The sequence below is a fragment of the Alternaria ventricosa genome (genome assembly GCF_023758065.1).
Source record: "Alternaria ventricosa strain BMP 2768 chromosome Unknown scaffold_2, whole genome shotgun sequence".
Classification (NCBI taxonomy): domain Eukaryota; kingdom Fungi; phylum Ascomycota; class Dothideomycetes; order Pleosporales; family Pleosporaceae; genus Alternaria; species Alternaria ventricosa.
Window position 1 is genome coordinate 2,165,804 of NW_026055682.1, and position 14,706 is coordinate 2,180,509.

The following is a 14,706-nucleotide window of genomic DNA, read 5'->3' on the forward strand; positions in this document are numbered from 1 at the left end:
GTGGGCGTATTTCCTCTCCACAAAAGACTGCGCCGAACGTGAATTCAGTCATGTTGCGAAAGGTACTTGGTGGGGTGGAGGGTGAGGATCTGGTGGGACTAGCGCTGTCTTCGGCGGACGCGGAGGATTGAGCCTGTTCGAGTGGGAGCACTAGCTTCCTACCTGTAGGCACCCTCAGCAATGCTCTCGAGCATAAAGTCCGAGTACAGAATGCCCCGCTAGAATCAGTCCGGCAGGAAGGTCGTGGATAACTTCACAAACGCTATCTCCGTCGCCACGGACGAATATTGGGACGCACAGTCAAGCTGGCAAGACTACATTCATCGGTAACAGATACTTTATTAACGACAGCCATCGCGGCTGTTCACGCTTTCTCAGTAGCAGTGTATCTTCCTGTTAAACTTTCTACTTCATTCCAATACTCGTCATCATGGTTGCTCTCGACATTGTTCGCGCTCACAATGCATCGCTAAAAACTCTACCTCCGAATCTAGTCGCGGTATTCGTTGGAGGCACAAGTGGGATAGGCTTCTTCACCGCTCGCGAATTCGTCCGCACGACCATATCCCCACATGTCTATCTGATCGGCCGCAACGCGACAGAAGCCAGCAAGATTATGGATGAGCTCAACTCGATCAACAGCTCATCCCAGGTTAGCTTCATCCAAAAGGACATCTCGCTCTTGAAGAATGTGGACGAGGCATGTAGTGAGATCAAGAGCAAGGAGAAGCAAGTCAATGTGCTGTTCATGACGTGCGGATACCTCACGATGAAAGGAAGAGACGAGACAGCCGAAGGTCTGGACAGGAAGATGGCTGTGCAATATTACGCACGAATGCGATTCATCTCTCAACTCACACCGCTTCTCAACAAGGCCTCTGAGACTAACAACTTGTCTCGCGTGGTCGCTGTTCTGGACCCGCAGGCTGGCTTGAGACTCGGAGGCCTTGACTATTCCGACCTCTCCCTCAGACATAACTTCAGTCTCAAGAACGTCCTGCTCCATGCAAGCTCTATGACGTCTCTCTCCATGGCTCACTTGGCAAATCAGAATTCAAAGACAGCATACATCCACGAATACCCATCTGGCGTCGAGACTGGCGTAACGCGAGAACTCTTCGGTCGCTTCAACGACACTGTCATGTCTACGCTGGGTGGACTATTTCGACGCTTTCTCTTCGTTCCACAAGTGGAAAGCGGCGAAAGACATTTGTTCGCTGCCACGGCACCGCGATACGCCCCCAAAGCGGATAGCGCCAAGACAGACGTTATTGGAAGTGATGGTGTGAAAGGCAGTGGAAGCTATCTGCTGAATTGGAACGGGGACATCCTGGCGGATACCAAGAAAGCGCAGAAGCTGAGGGAGGACGGCGGGCTGGACAAGGTCTGGGGGCATACACAAGAGGTTATGGGCAAGATCGAGGAGAGTGGAAGGTTTTGACTTGAGCGGCAATCTGTTATTAGAGTTTGATCGCTGGGCTTGACGTAGGATGGAGCGGGCCGGGAGAGCAATCCATGGGACCAGGACGACTGAGTCGCGCTACGCGTGTGGGGCATATCGATAGGCGCACGTCTTCAAGGTTGCGTGATGCTGAGGCAATGTTGCTCGACATGCACGAGGCGCAGTTTGTTGGCGTTGGTGAAGTTTCTGCTCTATCTGGAATCAGCCAATATCAGACCTTGTTGTGTTTGTTGGAAAAAGAGAGCACGATGACGCCAGATGTGGGCGCATATAGGGCCTCTGTCTTTCTGCGACGCGACATCGTGGGTGTTCCCAGGAGGGTTGTGTCGGATCGGAATGGCATTCATGCGCTCCTTGCCTACTAGAAACACCTGGCTTCTGCGCCCTCAGCACGGCACTGGGCTCTCGAGATGAGGAAGCTAGCGTGAACCCCTATTCATGTGCATGACGATCACCAGAGCCCGGGTCCCCAGCTGCATGTCGCCGGCGGACGATAACGATTACACAACACGAAGCTATCGCGTGCCGAATAATGACTGGCGCGCGTGCAAATTGGGCGCTGTCGCCGGTGGTTGTCTGGTTAGGCCAGCTGTTTCGCATTGATCTTTCGGGCGTGCCACCCCCGTCGGCGTCACCATCGTCGTTTCCCGCTGTGCATCCAACCTCGAGAAGCCGCGGCCAATGGTACGGCGCCGTCCAGCCTCTCCTTCCCGAGACGCGTCACGCCCGTGTTGACGTCGTTGGTAGTGTTGACGTCTTTGGCAGTGTTGTGGCGGCCTGTTCTCTCTTTGCGCTATTTGCATGCTCTCCCCGTCCTCCTCGCTGTCGCTACTACGCGCATTCCTTTTTGTGCAGAATCCGGGGGTGCCATTGCGCGTATCGTTCCTGCAGTAGTGCCTCGGGCCTTAAGGTTAGTCAGAGGCTCTAACCAGACCCTGGGCCCCCGACCCGCACGCGCCATTTGGATGCGCGTTTGACCAAGTGCTGACCTTGGGATACAGCCGGCTGCTCCTCCTCCAATTTCACTTGCCCTCGCACTAGGACGCCAGACGCTTCCGAATTGCTGTGCCGTGCGCAGGACAGCCCAGCCCAGCAAGACCCAGCAGGACTGCTTACCCACTACGCTGCAGTCCTCGATTGCTAAGATTACACGCGCGCGAAGTGTGAGCCACTGATATTAAGAGCCCTCTGCTGCCCACCATGGCTACCACCACCACTGACGACCGGTCCCTTAATCCACCTAATACCTCGGCCTACAAAGACGGCTCACCTGACCCCTCTGTCCGCCCCTCTGCAGCCCAGTCCCAGTCCCAGTCTTCCGCCGACCAAACAGGACCGCGCCGTTCCAGCTTCAACTTCCTGCGCCGAACCAGCGGAAAAAGCTCCTCTGAAATTCGCGGCAACAGCACCAATCGAAGCGTCTCCGGCGGCAAGATGAGCAGGAAGCAAAAGGCCCTCGCCCAGGAGGAGGCTCTCCGCAGGCAGCGCGAAGCTACCATGCTGCCTAAGCAGCCGCCGCGCCTGCCTTCCCACTCGGCCCTTCCCCAGCTCGCGACGTTCGGAGGTGAGGACACGCGCCCAGACTCCATTGCCATTGTCTCCAACAAGGCCGGCACCTACAACCCCACTGCCCACAACTTCAGCCGCCCCTCGACCGATACCTACAGGATGGCTCCCGCTCAACCCAGCCCCGCTGTGGCGCCGCCCGTGCCAGGCTCCTCGCCTTCGACCTACATGGATTACGATCCCTACCCGAGGACCGAGAGCATGACCAACCGCGGTCGCTACAGCTACGCCAGCAGCCAGATCAGCACTGTCAACAGCCCCCGTCGTGTGCGAAGGAGGAAGGATCCCACGCCTTTCAAGTATGTTCCGCTGCATCGCCATAGTCACTGAGCTAACCAGCACCTAGCATCCTTGTCATTGGCACTAAAGGCTGCGGCAAGTCTTCATTTATCGAGTTTCTCCGCACTGCGCTCGCGCTCCCGGCTCGAAAGCGCCCAAACACTCCCTCGCCGCCTGCTACCGCTGTAGGTGGTGGAGACTCGCCCTTCACCTCCGAATTCCTCGAGACCGAAGTTGATGGCGAGAGAGTCGGCGTCACGCTCTGGGACTCTGAGGGCCTCGAGAAGAACATTGTCGACTTCCAGCTGCCCATCATCACCTCGTTCCTCGAGTCCAAGTTCGAAGACACTTTCAGCGAGGAGCAGAAGGTCGTACGCGCGCCAGGTGTCAAGGATACACACATCCACTGCGTCTTCCTCATTTTGGATCCGATTCGCCTGGACCAGAACATAGCCGAGGCTCGCAAGAAGTCCAACATTGTCAATGCTGGCAGTGCCATCTTCGGTGGTCTAGACGATCGTCTCGATCTCAACATACTTCGCGAGCTGCAGACCAGGACTACCGTCATCCCAGTCATCAGCAAGGCAGACACCATCACCGGCGCGCACATGCGCTATCTGAAGAAGACTGTCTGGGATACCATCAAGCGCGCAAAGTTGGACCCCTTGGAAGCTTTGAACCTGGACCTTGGCGACGATGACGAAGACCCCGACCGACTTGATGAGCGCGACGAGGACGAATACGAGCAGTCGTCTGAGGGCGAAGGCAAATCAGAAGTTCTGAACAAAATCCTCGAGCGATCTTCTTCCGAAGCTGCGCGCTCCATGGCTTCCTCCAGCTCTTCGACCAGGTCGCACTCCCCTCCCACGTCGCCCCCCAGCGCCAGGAAAGGTCACAGCCGTAAGCCGTCCGCCATGTCCGCCTCGATCCACAGCGAGAGTGCAGAGACTCCGTTCTTGCCTCTCAGCATCATCTCGCCAGATCCTTACGACCCCGAGGTTGTTGGTCGCAGATTCCCATGGGGCTTTGCCGATCCTTACAACCCAGAGCACTGTGACTTCGTCAAACTCAGGGAGAGCGTTTTCAGTGATTGGCGCTCTGAGCTCCGCGAGGCTTCCCGTGAGCAATGGTACGAGGGCTGGAGAACCACTCGACTGGAAAAGGGCAGGCGACAGGTCGTTACATCGGATGGACCCGCCTCCAGGCAGCTCTCTGTTCCTGCGACCAATGGACGGGCAGCCAGCGCTGGCAGCCGCGAGTATCGCCCGTATCGCCCTAGCAACGATTTCTAGATATCTCGACCCTCAGACCCCAGGCATCTTGCCATACCTGCGGCATCATCGAGTTGGATCCACGACAAGCAACATCGCTGCACAACGCGATCATTCAATCTCTACCCCACGAAGCATCTTCTGAACCTTCGTCATCCATCACAACTCACACCGTACATGTTCACACTTGGAGGTCTCATACGCCTTTTCCTATATCAGTCTGCATCTGGAAGCTTGTGTTTTCATCTGATTTTAAAATTGCGCATACCCTTTTTCTTATTGTTTAGTATATTCTAGATTCATGCCGTTCCGACAAAGTTCATTCCGTTTCAGAAAGGATCCGGGTGGTCGATACGTTATTCACGCTGAGCGTAGCCTTTGATAGTTTTTGGAGCAATGCGGGAACAGCTTCAACGTGTATTTAGCAAGCGATCGAGGGATCGCTGGAGGGATTGTAGCATGCTGATTGTACGTCTTCGAAAGTAGTAAAAAAATTGTATTTTACGAATCATCCGTTGCTCTTGCTTGCTGACTGTAATCATCCGAGCGAGAATTGCTCGATCCACGCTCGCAAGAAGCAATTACGCTGAGGAAACAACTAGGATCAAGGTACAAATTGTCATAATCAGTACGAAGCTCGAGACCAAAGTCAGGAACATTCGTTGTGTCTTAGCCCGAGATACCAGTTGGCGGGCCGGACACGTTGTCTCATTGACCAATCGCCTGCTCGTACCTCGCATCGTGCATGTCTCGCGCGCCGCGACTATCAGTCTACTCTCAACGTTCGTCATTAACGACGAGACCTTCTGCATCTGCAATGGCTCCCGGTATCGCGCCTTGAGCGATTTATAAATACAAGGCATGCACCATGCTGTCTTTTCTGCTCTGGCAGCATTCGCCCTCGTCTGCACCGCGTTCACGCTCTTCTTTCGACTGTCCCAGGATATCGATATGACTTCCTCACGCAGCTATGCATCGCTACTCTTTGCTTCCATAGCTACCACAGCGGTGGCTCAGAATGTATCAAAGATAGATTTGGGCTGGTATGCACCAAAGAAGAGCTGGGTTAATGATCTTGATCAAATATTAAACGGGACGGGCACCAATGGGTTCGTGTTCAACAGCTCACAGCTGCCCGCTGGTGTGGAGTATGGGACGTACAACTGGTGCAATATGCCTCATGTACGGAAGAATGAGTATGTCAAGGTAGATGACGACTTTGAGCTGGCGTACGTGGAGGTGTAAGTTGTCCTACAATCCCAGTCAATCGAGAGCGTCAACTTACATTCTGCATAGTATTCATCGCCATCACAAGCGCACACCATATGCCTCGAATACCTTCCCCAAAGAGTCATACCCCTGGGATTGCTCTGACCAAGGTCTCTTCTACTACGGCGAGCCTCTCAATCCCGCTGGTAACACGTCGGCGTCAACATACTGGAGCGTCTATACCAATCCCGTCAATCCCTTCGCCCAAAGTGGTTTCAACGGGTCGTGCCAATTCCCTCAAATCACCCGCGAGGGGCTTGACGACTCTCTACAACATGGCAAAGACCTCTTCGGCGTATACCACGACCTGCTCGGTTTCCTCCCCGACAACATCAACGAAAAGACAACCTGGCGCGTCTCCAACAACGTCATCACCAGCCAAGTCGCCGGCATGCTAATTGAAGGCATGTACAGCCCCAAAGAAAACGTGCCCCTACACATCCAGCCCTCCACCATCGACTCCCTCGCCCCATCCTACTCCTGCCCGGCTGCCTCCTCCCTCTACAGTTCCTACGGCGTCGGCAGCACAGCCGCAAACTGGACGCGTCATCTCACCGCCACAGCACCTCTCTTCGCCTCTCTCGACGCTATAAGCGGCGTGCCCACTGATTCATCAGAATGGCACACCTGGTTCGACCACTACTACGATAACCTCTCCGCCCGTCAATGTCACGCCAAACCCCTTCCCTGCAACATCACCAACCCCGCTCTTTGCGTCTCTCAAAGCCAAGCCGATACCGTTTACCGTCTGGGACAATACGAGTACTCGTTTATTTACCGCGACTCCCCGCTTTCCTTACAAGCGGCTGCTGCTTCCTACGGCGTCTACATGGCAGAGTTGGTACAAAACATGCGCTCCGCACTAGCGGGTCAGAGTCCAGTTCTGTACAGACACAACGTTGCGCACGATGGTTCGTTGGCGCGTTTACTCAGTTTCCTGCAGATCCAACAGATGGTCTGGGTAGGCATGGGTTCGGAAGTCGTGTTTGAGGTTTATCGGAGGAAAGGGTATGAGACTACTGGTGGTACTAGTGGGCGTGAGAATGCGTATCTACGTATTCTCTGGGGAGGACAGGTGATGAGGAGTTCAAATCCTAGTCTGGGTAATAAGGACGGGGAGGTTGATATGATTGACCTGGAAGTGTTTTTGGGGTATGTGGATGGTTTGGTGGGGATGCGGGCGAGTATGGTTGTTGGGAACTGTGCGGAGGAGGATTGATGGATTATTTTTCTGCACGTCTACGAGATCATTCGGGTCTTGGATAAGAAAGGAAGCTGTGATGACCGGTTTTGTTGTTGAGTGTCTCATTGATACGGATTAGGCCCCATGTTCGCACGTCTAGCAACCCCAATCAGAGAACTGGACGTGACGAATCTTCTTCTCAAGGCTAAGCTAGGCTTACTAAACGTGAAGAAAGCCGTGTAGGAGTCGTAAGCGACGGATTTACTAAGACGCAACATGCATGTAAGCATGCTGTCAGCTCGGGACCCGCCAATAGAACGAGAGGCGTTTGACTAGCGAGCTGAGGCAAGGATCTCGCTACTTCTTGGACTTGTGATAAGGCGGTTGGTTTGTTGAGTGCAGCGATTTGGAATAAACGCACTAGAGGTGACTTTGTTTATTCAGCAGAGCAGCATGTTGCGCTGATGCGTGATGTATATATTGGGTGGACGAGTCGCTCTGAAGCAAATATTCAGTGGACTTTCAAACAAGGCTGTAGCTGTCTGGGTGAGAAGCGTAATACAAAGATTAAGGAAGTACCTGTATATTCGTTGATCATGCCACTCTCGACGAACGCGGATGTACTGCAGACGAGCAATGGTCTTGTGAGCACTCTTCGCGGCATGGCCGGTGGCGCGCCGCAAAGTTTTAGACCAGGTATGTAATTATTCCTTATTCTTTACCTTCTCCTTGCTTAACCCCTTCCGAGTCACTGTTCCAAACGTAACCTATAGCTGACATATACAACCAGCGCACGCAAAAGGACATCTCCTTACCGGAACGTTTACTCCCAGTGCCACGGTATCGGACCTCACTACAGCCCCGCACTTCAACACGGCCTCCACACCAATAACCGTTCGCTTCTCTTCCTCCACCGGTTCACCCAAGATTGCAGACACGGACCCCAATGCCAATCCCCGCGGCATTGCCATTCGCTTTCACCTACCGCCCAAGGAAGACGGGCGAAGGCAACACACAGATATCGTTGCGCACTCGACGCCATACTTCCCCACACGTACCGGCGCCGAGTTTCTAGAGTTCCTCAAAGCGGCAACGGGGCAGAATGCGGGAGAAGCAGTGCCTGAGTTCCTTGGCCGCCATCCTGAGACGGCGAGATTCCTACAGGCTGCGAAGCCTAGTCCAGAGAGCTTTGCGACGGAGAAGTTCTTCGGTGTGAATGCGTTTAAGCTTGTCAAAGAGGACAAGGTTACTGTGATGAGGTACAGGATTGTGCCCATCACCGGAGAAAAGCATCTCGACTCCGAGGCGCTAAAGGAAAAGTCTGAGTCCTACCTGTTCGACGAGTTGAAGCCGCGTTTGCAGTCTGGACCCATTGGTTTCAAGCTGTTGGCTCAAGTCGCCGAGGAAGGGGATGTGACGGATAATGCGACGGAAATATGGCCTGAGGAGAGGAGTATTGTAGAGCTAGGCGAGATCCAGATTGAGAAGACGATGGACGACGCGGAGAGCGCGAAGCAGCAGAAGAGCATCATTTTCGATCCTATTCCGCGGATTGATGGGTTACAGCCGAGTGACGATCCGTTGTTGGAGGTGCGCGCTAGTATCTATCTCATTTCGGGAAAGCAGAGGAGATCTGCGGAGGAGCCGGCGAAGGCGGAGGATGCGGTTGCTACTGATGCTGCGGTGGCTACTACGTGAGGAGGTTTCTGAGGGCTGGATAGGCGGAAGGTAAACAGGCATGCGTGAAATAAAACAACTGGAATACGCTCCTTCTTGCGCATGGAATCAATCTTTTTTGTGGTTGAACGACATGTTGTTTGGATCAATGTACCTGAAGACGTCGATTGCTGACGTTTACTTCGGCGACCTGAGTCCATTTGGTTATGTGAAAGCGTCCAATGGAGATTGAAATGGAGTCACGTTCCAGTAGGAGTAGTAGTTCCTTACTGTTCTTGGACCCTCGATCCGGCGCAGGGCTGATATGTAAGGGTGCAGCCATAGCCGCAGCAACAACGGCGAAGTCGTGAAATTGTTTTTATGCCGAACGTTAACCTAGAATTGAGCGAGTGCCGTGCACAGACACATAGCCATATATCCGGGACCCTCTAAGAGGGCTATCCTTCCAGCTGGTACTGGGATGGCAGTGTTTATTGGGAACTTAGTCGAATCCGGCGACACTCAGGGTAACCCTAGCAATACTACTGCCATTTTGAGCAACATCGCAAATTAATTTGCCATTCAGCAGCGAGACCTTCGCCGCATGATCTTTCGCTGTCAATTTAGGTGTGCCTGGCATGCAACGGATGAGTCGGAACAGTCAGCGCCCTTCGTCGTTGAGTATCGGGATGGTCCGTCTCACCGGCAAGGTCGCGGTCGCCGAATCATGTCTCGTTTGCTGATCATGCAATGATCTAAGACCGCTCTTTGTTCTCTTACCTTCCCAAGAAGAGGCTTGACTACTGTGCTGCAGATTTTCAGTCAGCTTCGAGTGCGAAATGCTATTCGCTGGGTAATGGTTAGTGGTGGGTGAAGGACTTGTATGATAGGGCATCGTAGGCGAGAATGACCTTCTATCATCAGAGATATGACCGCCGCTATCAGCCTAGTGGGATATGTTATGTGACCAGACGACTACGTGAGAGGTTGGTGGTGTGTGATGTGTTCCCTAATTGGTGTGCTCAGTAAGCGCTCTTTGCGTGTTAAACATCTTCAAACTGGTTCTGGTGATCGATAGTCCTAGCCAACGTCTGAACAATATCGAGCTACAACTCTGCTACCAGTCGGTCGGGAAGGATCGTTGCGAGACTGTACGTTGCCGATGCCGTAGCATCCGAGGCGGTGCCATAGCCGTGAGGTGATCCGACGCATCCCAATCTTACATCTCCAGGCTGCGCATACCGTACGGATATAGCTAGCGGAAGTAGAGGATTCTTTGTTCTAGGGCAGAGGGTGCAGGCGCGACCGCAGTTTTGAAGGACGAGGACGTGCAGTGTTCAAGACTGCCGAATGAGATGAAAGTGGAGCTGCGGGGAAGATGACGGGCTGGCTTGGCACGTCCCACGTCCAGGTCTCGACGGCGTGCCTCCCAGATCGCAGACCTCTATTGGTATCCATTTTCTGCTATCGATTATCTGGCCTCAGCTTTGCGGATTGCAAACAGCCTGCACGCCACTATACAGGGTTCTATTCTCACGAAAGCCAGAACGCAGCAGTTGTTACCAAAAGCAGCTATGGCTTACGGCAACCATGCTCTTCGCAAACCTCGAGGCAGTAGTAAGCTATATACCAGCCTACTTGAATGTAGGAAAGAATTGAGTTCTTGTATTATCTTAATCTACTTTAGCTATTATTGACCATACCTGCGCCTCTTGTGCACACCTTGTGGAGCATATTCACCACGCTACTGCCGTGCACAAAACTTCATTCGCCGGGAGACCGACTTACGAACCGACATAGTGGCTCAAGTTCATTTCTTGCATCTTTCCTTTCCCCTTGCGGGCTCTGTACGACGTTGTGCGTAAGGGTTTCGTTGCGTTCGTAAGCGCGTTGTACACCAAATCTACGAAGCAGTCTACATTCTTACAGGCGGAGAGTCCTTTCTCCTAGCTGGGAAGTCAATATTGTTTGTCTCGATCACATTATCCTGCGTCTCCAGTCGACTCGCTTCCAGATTCGAAGGTCTTTCATCCCGTCCATACCGGTTATCCTCCACGCTCGACCACGGCCACCCTTGTTGGTCCTTATATCGACTATACTGGCTGTTTGCGCATGGCTACTCGCCTAAACTGTGCATCTCGTCGGCGAAGTCATTCATCGTGATTGCAGTGCCGATACGTGGCGCTGTCCGGGATAGTTCACAAGTACTGCGGCGGTCGGCGGGATCAAATAACTACCAAACACGATTAGTCGCACTCGAGTGAATCTAGAAAATACTTTCAGTATCACTCATACGCTAGCAACGCACCAGATTGTACCAACCTTAGCGCACAGTTCCTTCTTTGCGAAGCACAACACGCTGTCTCGACGACTCCCCAACATGCCTACGCCACTATCTCCCCACAAAGACTTTGCACTTGTCATCGCCACGAGAGCGGCGTCTGGACTTTCCGTCATAGGCTCAACAATCATCATTACTACTTTTGTGTGCTTTCCCTTCTTCAGAAAACGTATGTTGACTTGCTTCGTTACGTTACAAGAGCTGATTTCGCGTAGCAATTAACCGTCTGGTATTCTTCGCGACATTCGGGAATATCTTGACGAACATCGCAACTTTGATGTCGATTGCAGTCTTGCCAAAGGATTCTGAACCCCCGTCCGGTCTCTGCGAGTTTCAAGGTCTCATGATCCAATGGTTCTTGATCACAGATGCCCTCTTCTGTTTGTCGATGGCTACGAACGTCTTTCTAGTGTTTTTCTATGGGTACGACGCCCAGCAACTACGCCATCTGGAGAAGTGGTATGTCGCATGTAGTTATGGGATTCCGGCTTTCCCAGTTCTCGTCTACTTCATCTTGGGTAGAACAGGAAACGAGGTTATTGGATCAGCAACTCTTTGGTGCTGGGTATCGTCGGACGTCGAGTGGATGCGGATCGCGTTTTTCTACGCTCCTACCTGGTAAGTCCAGCCTTCGCCAAGTCAAGCGCACGACTAATCTCGCTAGGATTGTTATCACTACGACTATCAGCATCTACATCATCACCGGCTATCGGATCTGGAGGAAAAGGGCCGCACTACGCTCCGTTTCTCGAAGCTCTCACCAATATCTAGCCAGAAACTCCTTCACTGCTGCTACCGAGAACACTACCCCGCATCCTTTTGTGGGTACAAACAACATAGTGGTGACGACACAGATCAAATGCGATGTTCAGCCAGAGGACGCTGTCTCGCGCTGTGTCTCTCCCGAGCCCGATCAAAACTCCATCAATTCGTTTTCGAGCACCCGGTTGCTTTCCTCGCCCAGCAAAAACGACGATACGGTGACGAAAACACTGCCAGTGGTGGATGCTGCCCGCACTTCCCGAATACAGATCGAGGATGTTGAAGCGCAGCGACATCCACACAATGGTACGAGAGGTCGGAACGGGTACAGGGCGACCGTCATTGCAACAAGTCCTGCAGAAACCCCGGCAAACCCGACTACATTATTGACAACGCGTCCTGTCGCCAAGCGGACCGCAGAAGGTCATGCTGCAGCCATGGCATACTTTCAAGTCGCCTTCCTCATGTTCGTAGCCTTGCTTGTCGTCTGGCTACCCAGCAGCATCAACCGCATGTACCAGTTCACGCACAGAAACCGCTCGAGCTTCGCTCTCAACATCATCTCCGCAATTGTACTTCCGCTTCAAGGAGCCTGGAACGCTACCATTTACATCTTCACAACCCGCTCCGAGTGTAGAAGAGCTTGGGGTACGGTCAAATCCAAGCTGACTGGCAGCCCATTACAACATCATCTGCGACGAGATGCCTATCGCAAGGAAACGATGACGAGCTCTCGCGACACGCAGGACTCTGGTCCTGAGATCGCGCTAGATGATTTCCACAAGCACGACGTCCGTGTACGTCACGCTGAGGTGTCGAATGGCCAAGCCACTGAAGAAGGCAAAGCTCAGCGTCATCCAGAGCCGTGGTGATGCGTCAATGTTTCTCCACGTCGTCGTACTACTGTGGCGTTTCAACAGTGCTACGTGGCTCGCGTCAGCTCACCGTGTTTCGAGTCATTGTGCTTTGACCTTTTGTATCATCATTTCTTATTTTATCAATGGTTCTCTATTCTTGGGTTGCGTGCAGCGTATTGTCATGCCGGATGTTCTTATGTTTGGCGGATCATTCGTTTTGCAACTTGAGTCTCAGTCAGTCGTTATCATGATACCCTAAGTTTTTCTGTAAGGCGTTATACTAGATCTGGGGCGATCTATTGGGCTCAGGGCACACAGAGGAGGGGATTACAGCCTCAATGGCTCTGGGGATCTTCATTATACTTGTGTTGCAGCGAGAAGAACGAACTATTTACTCTGTTGAGAATCCCAATAATATTATATATTACGTGAAGGTAATTGATAAAATTCGTGAAATCACCGCCTTGCACTGATTACTCTATGATGACATCACCGTCCTGCGCAAAGTCATCCATGCCCTTACTTCTCGGCACGAGGATACTCCTGAGAATGCAAAGCTGACCGTTATCCGGACAAATCTTCTCCCTGTTCAACTGCTTGTCCACAGGCCCAGTCGGTCCGCCCGAGAACTTGGCCTGACCAAACAGCTTGACTTGTCTCGGATCACTCTCGGGATACTCCTCATCGCCCCATCTGCCCTTGAAGTTCAACCACGCCGTCGGCGCCCGACCATCATAAGCCGAGAAAGCGGACTTTCCGGCGTCGAATTTGTAGAAGTTGGCAGACAAGAGAGGATCCCACATCACACCTCGGTCTGTGTAGTCTTCCAAGACGCCGCCGGGAAGATTAAGGTTGGGGATGGTGTGGTCGTGGGTCCCGGAGATGGCGTAGTTGGCATGCGAGCCTTTGGAGGAGTATGCGATGGGTCTGTCGCCGGTCTTCTCGACGGTGCCGTAGCGGAAGGCTTGGCCGTTTGCGTGCTGAGAGTACCAGATCGCCTCGGGAGAACCGTTGGCGAAGCGGACCATTACGTGTTCCCAATCGCCTACGTGGTTGCCTTGTCAGGGTGTTAGGACTGAACAGTTTCACGGTATGGATGGGAGAACGATGTACCAAAGTTCAGTTTGCTCCATCCCAGTACCTCGCCGCCGTAGTTGTAGGCGTAGAAGTACATGTAGAAAGCATCAACGTTGCCATTTCCCTTGTCGTTTACAATGACGGCCGCTGCGGTAGCCCCTTCGGTCTTGCCCTGCTCGTTGGGTTTTGTGCCCTTGATCCATGTGGGATCTTTCGTCACGTCGTCGTTGGAAGTGAGCCAGACATCGCTGCCCATCTGATCGAGGTTGGAAGTAGTTAGGGGCTTTGAAGGACCAGAAACCTCGTTGAACTCCACTCGCGGAGTCGTATGGTTCAGGAATGTTTGTATATCGGTGGGATAGTAGGCATCCTGTGAGTGAAGGTAGACGATGGGCGCTAAATGCAGGTTAGTCGAGTTCGATGTACAATAACAGACGGCAGAGCAGAAGTAAGTATCACTGCTTACCATATTTGAGTACATAATCGGGAACGCCATTTGGCGCCTGCCTTTCGTCCAGTGCGAGCGGCGCGCAGCTGACCAAAGATACGGCCATGGTAGCCAGCGCAACAAGCGGTCTGAAAGCCATCGTGTCGTCTTTGGATATGTAACAAAGGCAGTAGTTGTGAATGGGACCTGTGTCGGTTTGCGCACAAGAAAAACCCAGCTGCTGAATCACTGCTTCTCTTATACAAATGCCTACGCCCAGCTGACTACCGAGTCACCCCCTTCACGTCCGCATCAGACGAACGGTTTACCCACCCATTCTCCTCCACCAAACCCCATGCGCTAGCGACATTCCGTCTATGCATGGCAGACATACTCGTACTAATTCGCCTGTGTCCCCGAGCAATAATCAGCTGCCCACGCCAATAGTCGGGGAGGCCGGCACACGTGCGAACACATTTGATGGGTGACCAAAAGCAAGCGTTCGGTTCGGTTGGAATTGACAGCGGGTGTGGCTTGGATGATTGGTTCTCGAGCG

At 53.0% G+C, this 14,706-nt stretch overlaps 5 protein-coding genes across 5 annotated transcripts; 4 read left to right on the forward strand and 1 right to left on the reverse strand.

Moving 5' to 3' along the window:
- Positions 1 to 430: 430 nt before the first annotated feature.
- J4E93_001713 (uncharacterized protein) lies at positions 431 to 1,441 on the forward strand (the record flags this gene model as incomplete). The annotated part of the gene is made up of 1 exon (XM_049339663.1): positions 431 to 1,441. One exon carries the CDS (start codon positions 431 to 433, stop codon positions 1,439 to 1,441), a length of 1,011 nt encoding a protein of 336 aa, XP_049203620.1.
- A 1,221-nt stretch (positions 1,442 to 2,662) lies between these two features.
- On the forward strand, positions 2,663 to 4,599 carry J4E93_001714 (uncharacterized protein; the record flags this gene model as incomplete). The annotated part of the gene is made up of 2 exons (XM_049339664.1): positions 2,663 to 3,327; positions 3,375 to 4,599. 2 exons carry the CDS (start codon positions 2,663 to 2,665, stop codon positions 4,597 to 4,599), a joined length of 1,890 nt encoding a protein of 629 aa, XP_049203621.1.
- A 1,152-nt stretch (positions 4,600 to 5,751) lies between these two features.
- On the forward strand, positions 5,752 to 7,066 carry J4E93_001715 (uncharacterized protein; the record flags this gene model as incomplete). Its single annotated transcript, XM_049339665.1, has 2 exons — positions 5,752 to 5,819; positions 5,875 to 7,066. The coding sequence occupies 2 exons, from the start codon at positions 5,752 to 5,754 to the stop codon at positions 7,064 to 7,066; spliced, it is 1,260 nt and encodes a 419-aa protein (XP_049203622.1).
- Positions 7,067 to 7,626: 560 nt separating this feature from the next.
- Positions 7,627 to 8,728, forward strand: J4E93_001716 (uncharacterized protein; the record flags this gene model as incomplete). The annotated part of the gene is made up of 2 exons (XM_049339666.1): positions 7,627 to 7,726; positions 7,821 to 8,728. The coding sequence occupies 2 exons, from the start codon at positions 7,627 to 7,629 to the stop codon at positions 8,726 to 8,728; spliced, it is 1,008 nt and encodes a 335-aa protein (XP_049203623.1).
- Positions 8,729 to 13,119: 4,391 nt separating this feature from the next.
- Positions 13,120 to 14,310, reverse strand: J4E93_001717 (uncharacterized protein; the record flags this gene model as incomplete). Its single annotated transcript, XM_049339667.1, has 3 exons — positions 13,120 to 13,703; positions 13,760 to 14,119; positions 14,190 to 14,310. The coding sequence occupies 3 exons, from the start codon at positions 14,308 to 14,310 to the stop codon at positions 13,120 to 13,122; spliced, it is 1,065 nt and encodes a 354-aa protein (XP_049203624.1).
- Positions 14,311 to 14,706: the final 396 nt, after the last annotated feature.